The sequence below is a fragment of the Mustelus asterias genome, chromosome 21, assembly GCF_964213995.1.
Source record: "Mustelus asterias chromosome 21, sMusAst1.hap1.1, whole genome shotgun sequence".
Taxonomy (NCBI): Eukaryota; Metazoa; Chordata; class Chondrichthyes; order Carcharhiniformes; family Triakidae; genus Mustelus; species Mustelus asterias.
This window is the reverse complement of record NC_135821.1, coordinates 10,421,206-10,436,695: the sequence shown is the minus strand read 5'-3', so window position 1 is coordinate 10,436,695 and position 15,490 is coordinate 10,421,206. Positions and strand designations below refer to the sequence as shown.

General features: G+C 50.2%; 1 protein-coding gene across 3 annotated transcripts in view; it reads left to right on the top strand.

Annotated features, from left to right (window-relative positions):
- The window catches only part of hspbp1 (HSPA (heat shock 70kDa) binding protein, cytoplasmic cochaperone 1), a 32,382-nt gene extending 18,445 nt beyond the window's left edge, over positions 1–13,937 (top strand). For all 3 annotated transcript variants that reach the window (XM_078237485.1, XM_078237483.1, XM_078237484.1), the window contains 3 exons: positions 791–887; positions 4,477–4,588; positions 12,047–13,937. In XM_078237485.1, coding sequence (XP_078093611.1) covers positions 791–887; positions 4,477–4,588; positions 12,047–12,124 — 287 coding nt within the window. In that variant the 3' untranslated portion in view covers positions 12,125–13,937. The remainder of the gene's footprint in view (positions 1–790; positions 888–4,476; positions 4,589–12,046) is intronic.
- The last annotated feature ends 1,553 nt before the right edge of the window (positions 13,938–15,490 follow it).

The window sequence follows — 15,490 nt, the reverse complement described above, 5'->3', positions numbered from 1 at the left end:
TCCCTGGCGCTGTGAGGCAGCAGTGCTAACCACTGTGCCACTGTACTGAGCCACTCTGGTGTTGAAAAAAGCCTCAACCGCTTTGCTCTTCTCTGTTCACCCCCCCCTGCCTCCCTTCACCCAGGTTGGAGGTACATTTGCACAATAAAGGCAGTCTGCGATGTACTCGGTGTTTGAATAGCCCGCCATCCCTGAGATTGGAGAGATGCCGATTTGGTTGTGAGTTTGGGAGGGAGCTGATGGATATGGAACTGGAGTCCAGCAAAGAGCCAGTGCTTCAGGAGGGGAGGGGTGAAGAAACTGGCTCCTTTAAAATTAAAAAATATATATTTGTCACAAGTCGGCTGACATTAACACTGCAATGAAGTTACTGTGAAAATCCCCGAGTCGCCACACTCCGGCACCTGTTCGGGTACACAGAGGGAGAATTTAGCACCTAACCAGCACATCTTTCAGACTGTGGGAGGAAACCGGAGCACCCGGAGGAAACCCATGCAGACACGGGGAGAACGTGCAAACTCCACACACACAGTGACCCAAGCCGGGAATCGAACCCGGGTCCCTGGCGCTGTGAGGCAGCAGTGCTAACCACTGTGCCCACCCCATGGCAACATTGAGAGAGCACAAGGCTGCATGGTACAAGGTGGGTGCGCTCTCAGTACTGCTCCGAGCTGTAGCAGCGACTGCAGCTCCCAATAGACTACCAGTATTGCTGAATAGACTGTCGCGAGGACACTGAAATGTTTCACTCAGCGGGTTAAAGGTTCGCTGTTTTCCTTTCCTCCTCCAGATGTTCTCTGCTCAATGGGGATGGTGCAGCAGCTGGTGTCGCTCATTCAGACGGAACATGATCCCTTTCACGAGCATGTTCTCGGTGCACTTTGCAGGTAAGTGGGAGCAACCTCCTTCCCCTTCCTCTCTGTAACTACTCCCTATCTTTGCTTTCTCCTTGGCTGCTCACTCCGGTTACCCACTCGAGCACCTATTCTTCACACGGGGAGCGCAGACCGGTCAGCCACGGGGGAACAAATGGATCCCGTTCTGCCCCAACCTGCACTTTCCAGCTGTGGCTTCGATGTTAACCGGAAACAAATAAGTTCGAGATACAACGAGCCTTGATAAGATCAAGTCTGGCCTTATTTGGGGAGATTTGATCGAGGTGTGACAGGTTTGGATAAATTGGGCAAAAAACACTCTAAGTTCATCTACAGCTAACCAGGTTAGCTAACTTCCTGTTAGCTACAAGGACTAGGGGACTGGGCGGCACTGGGGTTAGCACTGCTGCTTCACAGCTCCAGTGACCCGGGTTCAGTTGCGGCCTCGGGCGACTGTCTGTGTGTAGTTTGCACTTTCTCCCCGTGTCTGCGGGGGTTTCCTCCGGATGCTCTGGTTTCCTCCCACACTACAAAGATGTGCGGGTTAGGTGGATCGGCCATGCTAAATTGCCCCTTAGTGTCAGGGGGATTAGCTAGGGTAAATACATGGGGGTTATGGGTTAGGGCCTGGGTGGGATTGTTGTCTGCGCAGGCTCAATGGCCCGAATGGCCTCCTTCTGCACTGTAGGGATTCCACTGTAGGGAAGGTGTGAGGAAGAGCTGTTTTTACTCAGCGACTGGCAATGACCAGGAACTTGCTGCCTGCGAGGGTAGTGGAAGCAGAGACAGTGAATTATATCAAAAGGGAACTGGGTGGGTGCTTGAGGGACGTAAATTTGCATGATTATAGGAGTAAGAGTGGGGGGAAATGGGATTGAGTGGATTGCTCCACAGAGAGCTGACACAGAGATGATGCGCCGAACGACCACCTCCTGTGCTGTAACAGTTCCATAATTTGGAAGTTGGAGGAGCAGGTGGAGGAAGAAAGTACCCTTTGATTTCTTCTTCTCCCCCCCCCCCCCCCCCTCAAAACCCAAATTAACGCGTTTGTACACTGCCCCTTCTTTCACTGCTTTGCTGGTGAAGGTGGTTGGATCTAAATTTACACCAATCTGGTTTATCACGGTGGTACAGTGGTTAGCACTGCCGCCTCACAGCGCCAAGGACCCGGGTTCGATTCCCGGCTTGGGTCACTGTCTGTGCGGAGTCTGCACATTCTCCTCGTGTCTGCGTGGGTTTTGTCCGGGTGCTCCGGTTTCCTCCCACAGTCCAAAGATGTGCAGGTTAGGTTGATTGGCCATGCTAAATTGCCCCTTGGTATTAGGGTAAATGCATGGGATTATGGGTATAGAGCCTGGGTGGGATTGTGGTCGGTGCAGGCTCGATGGGCCAAATGGCCTCCTCCTGCACTGTAGGGATTCTATGATTCTTATAACATCGGAGGTGGGTGCCAAGCTGGGAGTGAAGTCAGGCCACTCTTAAATAAAGATGGATGTTTTTCAGGAAGAGAGTTGGAAGGGAGGAACGTACTGGCTGAAGGATTGGTCTCGGATAGAGATGGTGAGGGACTGCTGACAATCCAAATTCAGGGAAACTGTGGGCTCTGAGCTCGGGTGAGTGGCTGGAAAATGTGTGGCCGGGGAAAGAGCACGGGAGTGGAACGAACTGGATAGAGCCAGGGAGGGTACAATGGGCCAAATGGCTTGGTGCTGTGAGATTCTGTGAAATGGGACAGGAACGGTCAGTAAACGACAAGGCCTGGAGACAGGTGTACCAGGGTCCACGGCAGAGAACGTGGACAAAACGGTGGTGAAGCCGGTGTTGGGAGACGGAGGAAAAGAGAAATAATCCTCGAGGAGGGTTTCTGCCGCACAGGAGGGGATGCAGTCGGAGTGTCGGACACAGGTGGTGGACTTGGCGACAGGGGCAAACCTGGGGTAGCAGAGTTGTGTTTGAGGCAGTGACAGATGGTCACAGCAGACATCCGCCCAGGGAGGGAGCCCCAGTTTGAAAACCTGGGACTGCAAGTTGTGTTTGTTTGAGGCCCCCCGTGGCGATTCTCGGAGGTGGGCGCGCTTTTATATTTTTGGATTCTGCATCACCAGCTACTCAGAAACTGACCATAATCCGACCCTTCTGACATCATCTTGAAACAAGAGGAAGTTGGCTGTGTCTCTCTCAAAGTCCCTGAGGGTCAACAGCTGACCAGCAATATTGCGTTGATACCTAACTATGAGCTAGTTGATCATAAGTATTGGCTAGGGTCAACTCAACAAGACATCTTCATGGTGTACTCTGCAGCCAACTTGTGCATAGGACATAGCATTCCGACAGTGCAGAAGAGGCCATTCGGCCCATCGAGTCTGCCCCGACTCTCTGACAGAGCATCTTAGCCAGGTTCTCTGCCTGACCTTATCCCTGATGTGGAGGTGCCGGCGTTGGACTGGGATAAACACAGTAAGAGTTTTAACAACACCAGGTTAAAGTCCAACAGGTTTATTTGGTAGCAAATGCCATTAGCTTTCGGAGCGCTGCTCCTTCGTCAGATGGAGTGGATATCCACTGACGAAGGAGCAGCGCTCCGAAAGCTAATGGCATTTGCTACCAAATAAACCTGTTGGTCTTTAACCTGGTGTTGCTAAAACTCTTACTGTGTTGACCTTTTCCCTCCAACTCTACACATTTATCATAGCTAATCTATTTAACCTACAGACCTTGGGACACTAAGGGGTAATTTAGCATGGCCAATCCACCTAACCTGCACATCTTTGGACACTAAGGGGCAATTTAGCATGGCCAATCCACCTAACCTGCACATCTTTGGACACTAAGGGGCAATTCAGCATGGCCAATCCACCTAACCTGCACATCTTTGGACTGTGGGAGGAAACCGGAGGAAACTCACGGAGGATGTGCGGGTTAGGTTGATTGGCCAGGTTAAAAATTGTCCCTGAAATGCGTAGTTAGAGGGATTAGCGGGTAAATATGTGGGGGTAGGGCCTGGGTGGGATTGTGGTCGGTGCAGACTCGATGGGCCGAATGGCCTCCTTCTGCACTGTAGGGTTTCTATGATTCTAGGAAATGTGCAAACTCCACACAGTCAGTGACCCAAGCCGGGAATCGAGCCGAGACAGTCACCCAAGGCTGGAATTGAACCCGGTGAGGCAGCAGTGCTAACCACTGTACCACCGTGTAGTTGATCTTTGTATTAAGAGACATTCTGAGATGTTCTCGGTGTTAACCCAGTACATGCTTTTTTCAGCAATGCACAAGCCCAGTTTTTAAGAGACATTCCAGAGTTAGCAAAGACCCGTTTGCTTTCACGCTGTCCCTCAGTGGAGAAGCAAAGGCTATGTACATGACATGGGGGGGAGGGGGTGCGGGGTGGCCTTGTCCTGGTTTCCTGGCTTGAGTGACTCTCTAAGTCAGAGATAGATAGGTTCTCGATCAATAAGGGGATCAGGGGTTATGGGGAAAAGGCAGGAGAATGGGGATGAGAAAAAATCAGCCATGATTGAATGGCGGAGCAGACTCGATGGGCCGAGTGGCCTAATTCTACTCCTCTGTCTTACGGTCTTCTGGATATTGCTTCCCTCCGCAGCCTGGTGACGGATTTCCCTCGTGGAGTAAGGCAGTGTCAAGAACGTCAGCTGGGTCTGGAGGACATTCTACTCGAGAGGTCGAGGATGCTGAAAGACCAGGAGGAATTTCAGGTGCGTGATAAAGGTTTTGGGGACCGCCTGGTATTGGGAACAAATGCGAGTCATTATTGCAGGGCTGTGGGTCTGAGCCCTCCAGTCGGGTCACATGGCTACCAATTGGGGAAGGGGAGGGGGGGAATGAGAGCTCCGAGGCAGCGACTGCAGAGCAGAGACTTGGGTTTGGACAGTCCTGGGATCAGCCCCTTTAGGATGCCGTTGAGATGTGGAGACGTTTCTTCACTCGGAAGGTGGTGAACCCATGGAATTCTCTACCACACAAGGCTGCGGCGGCCACCTCACTGAATATATTGAAGAGGGTAACCGATTGCCAGATTCTAAAGACGTCAAGGGGTATGGAGAGAGGGGATTTTTAGGGACCAGATCAGAAACTCCAAGGTATACTATGAAGTTAGCCTGGACCCTAACTTTCTCTTTTGATTTTGGCATTAGCTTTTTTTTAAAGTTTATTTATTAGTGGTGCTAACATTAACACTGCAATGAAGTTACTGTCAAAATCCCCTGGTCACCACACTCCAGCGCCTGTTCGGGTACACTGAGGGAGAATTTAGCACGGCCAATGCAACTAACCAGCACACCTTTCAGACTGTGGGAGGGAACCAAAGCACCCGGAGGAAACCCACGCAGACACGGGGAGAATGTGCAGACTCCGCACAGACAGTGACCCGAGACCGGGAATTGAACCCGGGTCCCTGAGGCAGCAGCGCTAACCACTGTGCCACCGTACCTCCAATTAAGGTGAGCATAAAGTGTTTTTCTCCAAGTATGATTCAATTGACCCACTAGGAAGCTTTTATCAAAACATACTTTATTTAAGAGCAGTTGGAATGTAACAAAAAGAAATAGCATAACTTTTACCAATTAAAATACTTAGCTATCAAAAATCATCATATCTATTCATCCCAATATAAGTAGAATCCCCATAGACATGAATCCCTTTTTGGAATCAGATATGCTGACGTGGATGCTAGATTTCCAGCCTTTTAACACCCCTGGAGAGAGATCCAGACAGACAGAGACATGTCTTCTAACTCTCATGATGTGGAGATGCCGGCGTTGGACTGGGGTAAACACAGTAAGAGGTTTAACAACACCAGGTTAAAATCCAACAGGTTTATTTGGTAGCAAAAGCCACACAAGCTTTCGGAGCTCTAAGCCCCTTCTTCAGGTGAGTGGGAATTCTGTTCACAAACAGAGTTTATAAAAACACAGACTCAATTTACATGAATAATGGTTGGAATGCGAATACTTACAACTAATCAAGTCTTTAAGAAACAAAACAATGGGAGTGGAGAGAGCATCAAGACAGGCTAAAAAGATGTGTATTGTCTCCAGACAAGACAGCCAGTGAAACTCTGCAGGTCCACGCAACTGTGGGCGTTACAAATAGTGTGACATGAACCCAATATCCCGGTTGAGGCCGTCCGCGTGTGTGCGGAACTTGGCTATCAGTTTCTGCTCAGCGACTCTGCGCTGTCGTGTGTCGCGAAGGCCGCCTTGGAGAACGCTTACCCGAATATCCAACCATTATTCATGTAAATTGAGTCTGTGTCTTTATAAACTCTGTTTGTGAACAGAATTCCCACTCACCTGAAGAAGGGGCTTAGAGCTTCGAAAGCTTGTGTGGCTTTTGCTACCAAATAAACCTGTTGGACTTTAACCTGGTGTTGTTAAACCTCTTACTGTTCTAACTCTCATACAGCAGAATCTCGGAGAAAGAGACTTATTTCCTGGCAGATTCCAGAGAGGAAAAGAGAGGCACTGCCCTCGAACAACTCCAAGCAGCACGTAAGCTTGATTTCCCTGTGTAAGCCTAGCTCCACCTAGGCACCTTGTTAATCAACCCAATCAAGTCCTACTCTGTAAAACCCCAGGGGAAAACACTCAGCAACAGAACAGCATTAGGCCAGATTAAAACAAACATTCCAGCAATTAGGAGCAATTATGCTGCTGCCGGAACAATGGAAGATGCCGGTTACAGACCCAATGGAACCAATCATTAAAACTAACTGCTGAAACAGATCCTGCACAAGAAACATGACTAACATACATGTCTTAAAGGCACTGTATCGTCACAGGATCAGCAGGCTTGAGGACCAAACAACCTACTTCTTTGTTATGAGAATATTATTCTCTTCATAAACATATGGCACGGTGGCACAGTGATTGGCACTGCTGCCTCACAGCGGGGTTCGATTCCCGGTCTTGGGTCACTGTCTGTGCGGAGTCTGCACGTTCTCCCACTGTGTGTGTGTGGGTTTCCTCCGGGTGCTCCGGTTTCCTCCCACAGTCCGAAAGATGTTCTGGTTAGGGTGCATTGGCCGTGCTAAATTCTCCCTCGGTGTACCCGAACAGACGCTGGAGTGTGGCCACTAGGGAATTTTCACAGTAACTTCACTGCAGTGTTAATGTAAGCCGACTTGTGACACTAATAAATCAACTTTAAACTTTGTGTTTTGAACTCTACACTCCAGTCTATCCCCAATAACCTTTGATTCCCTTATCCAACAGAAATCTATCTACCTCAGTGACCACTGTTCAGTCACCTCGCCTTCTGAGGGAGAAAGTTCCAAAGTTGCACTACTCTCTTGAGAGAGAAAGACCAGCTCCTCTCTGGCCTAAAAGGGCAACCCCTGATTTTAAAACAGTGCCCCTAGTTCTGGACTCGCCCACAAGAAGAAACATCCGTTCGACATCCACCCTGTCAATACCACTCAGGATCTTACATATTTCGATCAAATTATTCCTCACTCTTCTGAACTTCAGTGGAAACAAGCCCCATCTGTCCAGTCTTTCCTCATAAGATGGGTGGCATGGTGGCACAGTGGTTAGCACTGCTGCCTCACAACGCTACAAACCTGGGTTCACTTCCGGCCTACAGATTTACCCCGCTAATCCGTCTAACCTAGGCCTTCCAGGACACTCGGGCAATTTAGCACGGCCAATCCGCCTAACCCGCACATCTTTGGAGTGTGGGAGGAAACCGGAGCACCCGGAGGAAACCCACGCAGACACGGGGAGAATGTGCAAACTCCGCACAGACAGTGACCCAAGTCGGGGATCGAACCCGGGTCCCTGGAGCTGTGAGGCAGCAGTGCGAACCACTGTGCCACCATGCCGCCCAAGACTCGGCCTGTTCAGGCTTTCCTACCACTTGGAACCGTCTGGCCCCATTATTCTGGTGAACCTTTTGCGTTTTCTCCAGTGCCTTGACATTCTTTCTGTTACTTGGATTTATTTTTCTGTGAGGTTTGATCCCAGTTGCTTTCATTGGCCGGTGGGATTCTCTGAGCCGGTTTTAAATCCACTTCTCTCTTTGTCGGAATTTCAAAGGAAACGTTTGTGACCATTTTTTTTTAAAAAATGATGTGGTTTTATGCTGCAAGTTTTCCCAGGGTCAGCAGTACCGTGAGCCACCTGTTGGTGACACTGCTGAGCCAGGCCCTCCACAGTCCTGACGGGTTAAGAGTCATGGCGGTACTTACTCAGCAGTTAAACAGTGAGCAGGTTCATGTGTGGTGTGTCGCTCGTGTCACGTGGCTCCCGTCACCCCTGCTGCATCTCCACAGTGCTGAGGTCCATTTGTATCCTCTACCTTGTCAAAGAAACTTGAGTGCGTTCTCGTTAGATTATCGCAAATAACTCTGATCCCTTCTCTTCAAGATTTGCGACCCACTCGGCACTTTACCGAGGAAGCTCACCAACAATTCTGGCTCGACCATTTCCCGTGTCTGCTGAGTTATTTGATCTTGATCAGAGATAACAGGTTATGATAAAGAGGGGCTCAGCACCCAGGAGACTGTGCGATTGGGAGGGGGAGGGGTGGTTCTACGAAGCCTATGAACTAGGCTTCATAGAACCCCTATGGTCCACAAAAGGCCATTCAGCCCATTGACTCTGCATTGACTCTTTGACAGAGCATCTTATCCAGGCCCACCACACCGCCCTATCCCTGTAACCCCACACATTTATCGTGGCCAATCCCATCTAATCTGCACATCTTTGGATGCTAAGGGCCAATTTAGCATGGTCAATCCACCTAACCTGTACACCTTTGGAGTGTGGGAGGAAACCGGAGCACCCGGAGGAAACCCACGCAGACACGGGGAGAACATGCAGACTCCACACACACAGTGACCTGAGGCCGGAATCGAACCTGGGCCCCTGGCACTGTGAGGCAGCAGTGCTACCCACTGTGCCACCGTGCCGCCTGGTTCCAGCTATGATTCTGTTTTGTAGTGAGTGGCGTGTGCGTGTGGCCATCACATCAAGACACGATGGGATTTTAAATTCGAACTGTAAGCATGAAGTTATCAAAAATTCTGCCGCCTGTGTTTTAACCCGCACCGGGTCCCCTATCGCCTGCGCTCCTAGTAAAGCAACATCATGCCTGTAAAATGTTGATCCTTGTGTGCAAATGCCTCTGTGGCCTGGCCCTTCTCTATCTCTGTATTGTCCTCTCGTGCCACAACCCTCCTGAGATCTAATTCTGGCACTGACTCTAACCCGTCGGGACTGTGGAGGGCCTGGCCCAGCAGCGTCACCAACAGGTGGCTCACGGTACTGCTGACCCCTGGAAAATAATTCTAATTGCTCCACCGTAGGTGGCTGTGTCTTTGGTTGTCCAGTCTCTTAGGCTCTGAAGTTTCCTCCCTCGCCTCGTTACCTTGCTTACCTCCTTTTAAAACAGTCCTTCAAACCTACATCTTTAATGTCGCTGGGGTTAGTAATCCAGAGGTCCAGGAGAATTTTCCAAGTGTGTGGGTTCAAATCCCAGCTAGCGGAATTTAAATTCAACGAATAAATCTGGATTTGAAAGTTAGTCTCATCTAATCATTGATTGTTGGGCAAATTCATCTGGTTCACTAATGTCCTTTAGGGAAGGAAATCTGCCGTCCTTACCTGTAAGGGCGGCACGGTAGCACAGTGGTTAGCACTGCTGCTGCACAGCTCCAGGGTCCCAGGTTCGATTCCCGGCTCGGGTCACTGTCTGTGTGGAGTTTGCACATTCTCCTCGTGTCTGCGTGGGTTTCCTCCGGGTGCTCCGGTTTCCTCCCACAGTCCAAAGATGTGCGGGTTAGGTTGATTGGTCAGGTTAAAAAAATTGCCCCTTAGAGTCCTGGGATGCGTAGGTTAGAGGGATTAGTGGGTAAAATATGTGGGGGTAGGGCCTGGGTGGGATTGTGGTTAGTGCAGACTCGATGGGCCGAATGGCCTCCTTCTGCACTGTAGGGTTTCTATGATTTCTATGATACCTGGTCTGGCCTACATGTGACTCCAGACCGCACTAGTGCTGTTGACTCTTAAATGCCCTGCTTCACGGACCCAGATTCAATTCTAGCCTTGGGTCACTGTCTGTGTGGAGTTTGCACATTCTCCTCGTGTCTGCGTGAGTTTCCTCCGGGTGCTCCGGTTTCCTCCCACAGTCCAAAGATGAGCAAGTTGGGTGCATTGGCCATGCTAAAATTGCCCCTTAGTGTCAAGGGGATTAGCAGGGTAAATACATGGAGTTAGGGGAATAAGGTCTGGGTGGGATTGTTGTCGGTTCAGGCTTGATGGGCCGAATGGCCTCCTATTGCGCTGTAGGGATTCTGTGGTTTTATTGGTGTGATGTTCCTCAGGAAGTGTCGTTGCATTGAAGGGTGTTGTTTTTGAATGTCCAGATAATATCCCTCAAGGTTTGCTCATGATGTGTCCCTTTTGGATTTTTAAAAAATTCATTCATGGATGTGGGCGTCGCTGGCTGCGCCACCATTTATTGGCCATCCCTAAGGGCATTTAAGAGTCAACCACATTGCTGTGGCTCTGGAGTCACATGTAGGCCAGACCAGGTAAGGACGACAGATTTCCTTCCCTAAAGGACATTAGTGACCCAAATGGATTGTTCCGATTTCCGACAATCGCTTCATGGTCATCAGTGGATTCTTAATTCCAGATTTTTATTGAATTCAAATTTCACCATCCACCGCGTTGGGATTCGAACCCGGGTCCCCAGAACATTATTACCCTGGGTCTCTCGATTACTAGTCTAGCGACAATACCGCTACGCCACTGCCAGAGTGTGGGGTGGGGTGAGCGGCAGGTATTACAGTGAGATCCGCTGTGGAGGTGGGGAACAGGGAGAGGATAAATGGAGGAGGTTCACCATATTGATTCCAGGGATGAAAGGGTTGACGTATCTGTGTGGAGTTTGTACATTCTCCTCGTGTCTGCGTGGGTTTCCTCCGGGTGCTCTGGTTTCTTCCCACAATCCAAAGATGTGCGGGTTAGGTTGATTGGCCGTGCTAAAATTGCCCCTTAGTGTCCTGAGATGCGTAGATTAGAGGGATTCGCGGGTAAAATATGTAGGGATATGGGGGTAGGGCCTGGGTGGGATTGTGGTCGGTGCAGACTCGATGGGCTGAATGGCCTCTTTCTGTACTGTAGGATTTCTATGTATGGGGAGAGATTGAACAGTTTGGGCTTGTACTGGCTGGAGTTTAGAAGGAGATGGGGGGATCTGATCGAGGGATATAAAGTTTTAAAAGGGATTGATAAAGTAAATATAGACCAAATGTTTCCCTTTGTGGGGCAATCTCGAATAAGAGATCACAGGGTATAGGTTGAGAGGCGGTAGATTTAAAACTGAGATGAGGAACTACTTCTCGCAGAGGGTGGTGAATTTGTGGAACTCGCTGCCCCATAGCGCGGTGGAGTTTGAATCATTGAATGGTTTCAATAAGGAGATAGATATATTTCTGATTTTTTAAAAACGGGTTAAAGGGATATGGGACCAGGTGGGGAGGTGGATTGGAGACCAGGGAGAGATCAGCCATGATCTGATTGAATGGCGAAGCAGGCTCGAAGGGCTGTGAATTTGCCGACTTCTGTGGGTGGCACAGTGGCTAGCGCTGCTGCCTCACAGCGCCAGGGACCCGGGTTCGATTCCCGGGGGCACGGTGGCACAGTGGTTAGCGCTGCTGCCTCACAGCGCCAGGGACCCGGGTTCGATTCCCGGGGGCACGGTGGCACAGTGGTTAGCGCGGCTGCCTCACAGCGCCAGGGACCCGGGTTCGATTCCCGGGGGCACGGTGGCACAGTGGTTAGCGCTGCTGCCTCACAGCGCCAGGGACCCGGGTTCGATTCCTGGGGGCACGGTGGCACAGTGGTTAGCGCTGCTGCCTCACAGCGCCAGGGACCCGGGTTCGATTCCCGGCTCGGGTCACTGTCTGTGCAGAGTCTGCACGTTCTCCCCCGTGTCTGCGCGGGTTTCCTCCAGGTGCTCCGGTTTCCTCCCACAGTCTGAAAGACGTGCAGGTTAGGGCGCATCGGCTGTGCTAAATTCTCCCTCGGTGTACCCGAACAGGCGCCAGAGTGTGGCGACTGGGGGATTTTCACTGCAATGTTAATGTAAGCCGACTTGTGACATTTAGTGAAATAACCTTTTCCTGTCTGACTTTAATGTTTTCACAGGAGGAGTTGGAGTTCTGTGAGCAGCTCCTCCGAACCTGCTTCAGTCATCAACCAGAGGAGAATGGGATGGATCGGTGATCATTTGCAAGACACATCGTCCTTCTGAGGCTGCTGTGTCATCGGGGAGAGATTGTTCCCAATAGCTTCCTGCTGCCACTAGGAATCTATTAGGGCTCAGAAGTCTGGTGTGTTTCGAATCAGCCTATATATTACACCTATAAAAAATAATAGACTGTTTAACAAACAATTATTTAATCTTTTAATGTTGGTTCCGGGTAGCGATGTACCTGATCCTAAACATTTTGACTGCAGCCAAACAGAGTATTTCCGGGTTACCCTTTATAATGAATCCCCTGTCCAGTTTTTATCCCCCCCCCCCCCTCACTGGTCAGTAATAGGATAAATACAGACAGCAAGTTGTAACTAGCACATTTTATTTTTACAATTTCTTTCTTAGACTTGCTGTCTAAAATCTGTTTCGGTGCTCGTTTTACTTGTATTAAATCCTCGAGAGACGGTGTGAATCCCTACAGTGCAGAAGGAGGCCCATTTGGCCCACCGAGTCTGCCCCGACCCAAATCCCACCCCAGCTCCTATCTCCGTAGCCCCCACAGCATTTGCCCCCCGCTAATCCCTCTCTAACCGACACATCCCGGGACACTAAGGGGCAGTTTAGCATGGTCAATAAACCTAGCCCGCGCATCTTTGGTACGGAGAATGGTACGGATTCGCAGTCGGCTGTTTTTGATGGAATCTCTCACCCGCTGGAATAGCAACGGGCCAGTACGTTGTTGCGAGTTGCCTGCTTCGACCACCGCTCTGATTTTATCTCCCCCCCCCCCCCCCCCCCCCCTTCCTGCTTCTATTTCTCTCCCGCCTTCCCCCTGGACTGATGTGGGGGGGGGGGGGAGGTGGAGGGGGGAAAGGAGGTGGAGGGGGGAATTGATCCCACGACTGCTGATGTAACACAGGTGAGTGACTTCACAGTGTTGAGTCTGCTGGGTGGCCACCCCCCTCAGTCTCTTGATGTTGTGGCGACTTCCGCCGCCCACTGGCCTGAAATGTGCTCACCGCGGCAATTCTATCGAAAATGTGGCAAAGAATCTTGAGAATTTAATTTTGGGGGAGGAAGGGGGTTATTTTTAAACCTTGCACGGGATCTCGAGATGGTCTGGAAGGTGCGAATGTTAATTGAGAAACGTGGATAGAATGGTGTGACTGGCTGGAGCACCGGTGACCACAAGGGTCGCTGACCTGCTCTGTCTCGAATGAGTTTGACCTTCTGACCCACAGCTCAGATGCAGCGACGGTGGTTTGAGGGGAGGGGGGTGGGGGTGCTCTGTTGGTGTCTTTCCAGCTGTAAGGTGGTCCCAGTGCTGACCTGGGAGACGTGCAGCGCCAAGCGAGGTACAAAATTCAGCAGCCGTGTTCAAGACGGAAGGACAGGATATGACTAATAACCTGGTGTCATTTTATTGAGCGTTTTTGTGTGTGTGTGTCTTTTTTTTCCCTTCGCTACAGAATGTTAAGATTCAGTTTCTGTGCGGTGGGGGTGCGTGGGGGAATTAAAGTGACATTTGAACATGTTCCAATCTATACGTTAGTGTCAGTGTTTGGACGGCAGATAACGCCTGCCTTCAGTGTGTTTCTTACCTGTAAACGTTGCCTTTCTCTGGAACGGCTCTGTAATGGACAGTTACAGTGGGGCCCACTGTTCAATGGATGGCAAGCTCTGCGTTAAACAGCAAGTTGCATTTATACAGCGCCTTTTGACAAAGTCAGACGTCCTGAGGTGCTTCGCAGGAGGAGTGTTGTCAGACAAAATTTTACATTTGTTGCAAAAAAAAACCTCATTTGGAAATAAATGTTTTAAAGTTTTGTTCTGAACTGAGTTGCACGTTACTCCATGCTGTATTTTCGTCATTTCGTACCAAGCCAGCCCCTTTTCTGCAGCTCAAGCAGCGTTGAGTTAGAGTCATCAGCATGGTAACACAGGCCCTTTGGCCCAACTTTTCCATGCCACCCAGTTGTTGATCGTCACTGAGCCAGAGGCTTGGTTGGCTCAGTCGGTCGAGCAGGATACTCGGGTCATGGGCTCAAGTCCCACGTTGGATGGCTTGTGGTTCCAGCATGGCCCTGGTGGACTGAATGGCCTCCCTTCTACTTATTCAAGATGCCATCCCCTTCAATCTCATTCCTGACCCTTCAAACTCATTCCTACCCCAGATATATGAACAGAGGAGTAGGCCATTTGGCCCTTTGAGCTTTCTCTGACTAGCTACCTCAATGCCACTTTCCTGCGCTATCCTTGTATCCCTTGATAGAAACATAGAAAAACTACAGCACAATACAGGCCCTTCAGCCCACAAAGTTGTGCCGAACATGTCCCTACCTTAGCGATTACTAGGCTTACCTATAACCCTCTATCTTACTAAGTTCCATGTACTTATCTAAAAGTCTCTTAAAAGACCCTATCGAATCCGCCTCCACCACCGTTGCTGGCAGCCCATTCCACGCACCCTCTGAGTGGAAAAACTTATCCCTGACATCTCCTCTGTACCTACTCCCCAGCACCTTAAACCTGTGTCCTCTTGTGGCAACGATTTCAGCCCTGGGAAAAAGCCTCTGACTGTCCACTCGATCAATACCTCTCAACATCTTGTACACCTCGATCAGGTCACCCCTCATCCTTCATCTCCCCAAGGAGAAAAGGCCGAGCTCACTCAACCTAATGATGTAATTGGTCTCCGGAAATCTATCGATTTGAGTATACTCCATGATCTTCCATAACCCTCTGGGGTAGAGAATTCCAAAGATTCAACACTCGCTGAGTAAGCAAATTCCTCTTCACCCCAGTCTTAAATCGCCTCCCCTTTATTCTACGACTGGTTCCACACTCACCAGCCTGGCGATACACCCTAAATGCATCTATCCTGTCAAGTCCTGTAAGAATGTTTTAGAAATCATAGAAGCCCTACAGCACAGAAAGAAGTTTCAATGAGATCACCTTTCATTCTTTGAAGCTCTACAGACTCAATTTCTAGGACGGCACTGTGGGTTAGCACTGCTGCCTCACAGCGCCAGGGACTCTGGTTCGATTCCCCGCAGAGTCGTGGGCGGCACGGTGGCACAGTGGTTAGCACTGCTGCTTCACAGCTCCAGGGACCTGGGTTCGATTCCCGGCTTGGGTCACTGTCTGTGAGGAGTTTGTACGTTCTCCCCGTGTCTGCGTGCGTTTCCTCCGGATGCTCTGGTTTCCTCCCACAGTCGATCCAAAGATGTGCAGGTTAGGTTGATTGGCCATGCCAAAATTGCCCCTTAGTGTCCTGAGATGTGTAGGTTAGAGGGATTAGCGGGTAAATATGTAGGGATATGGGGGTAGGGCCTGGGTGGGATTGTGGTCGGTGCAGACTCGATGGGCCGAATGGCCTTCTTCTGCACTGT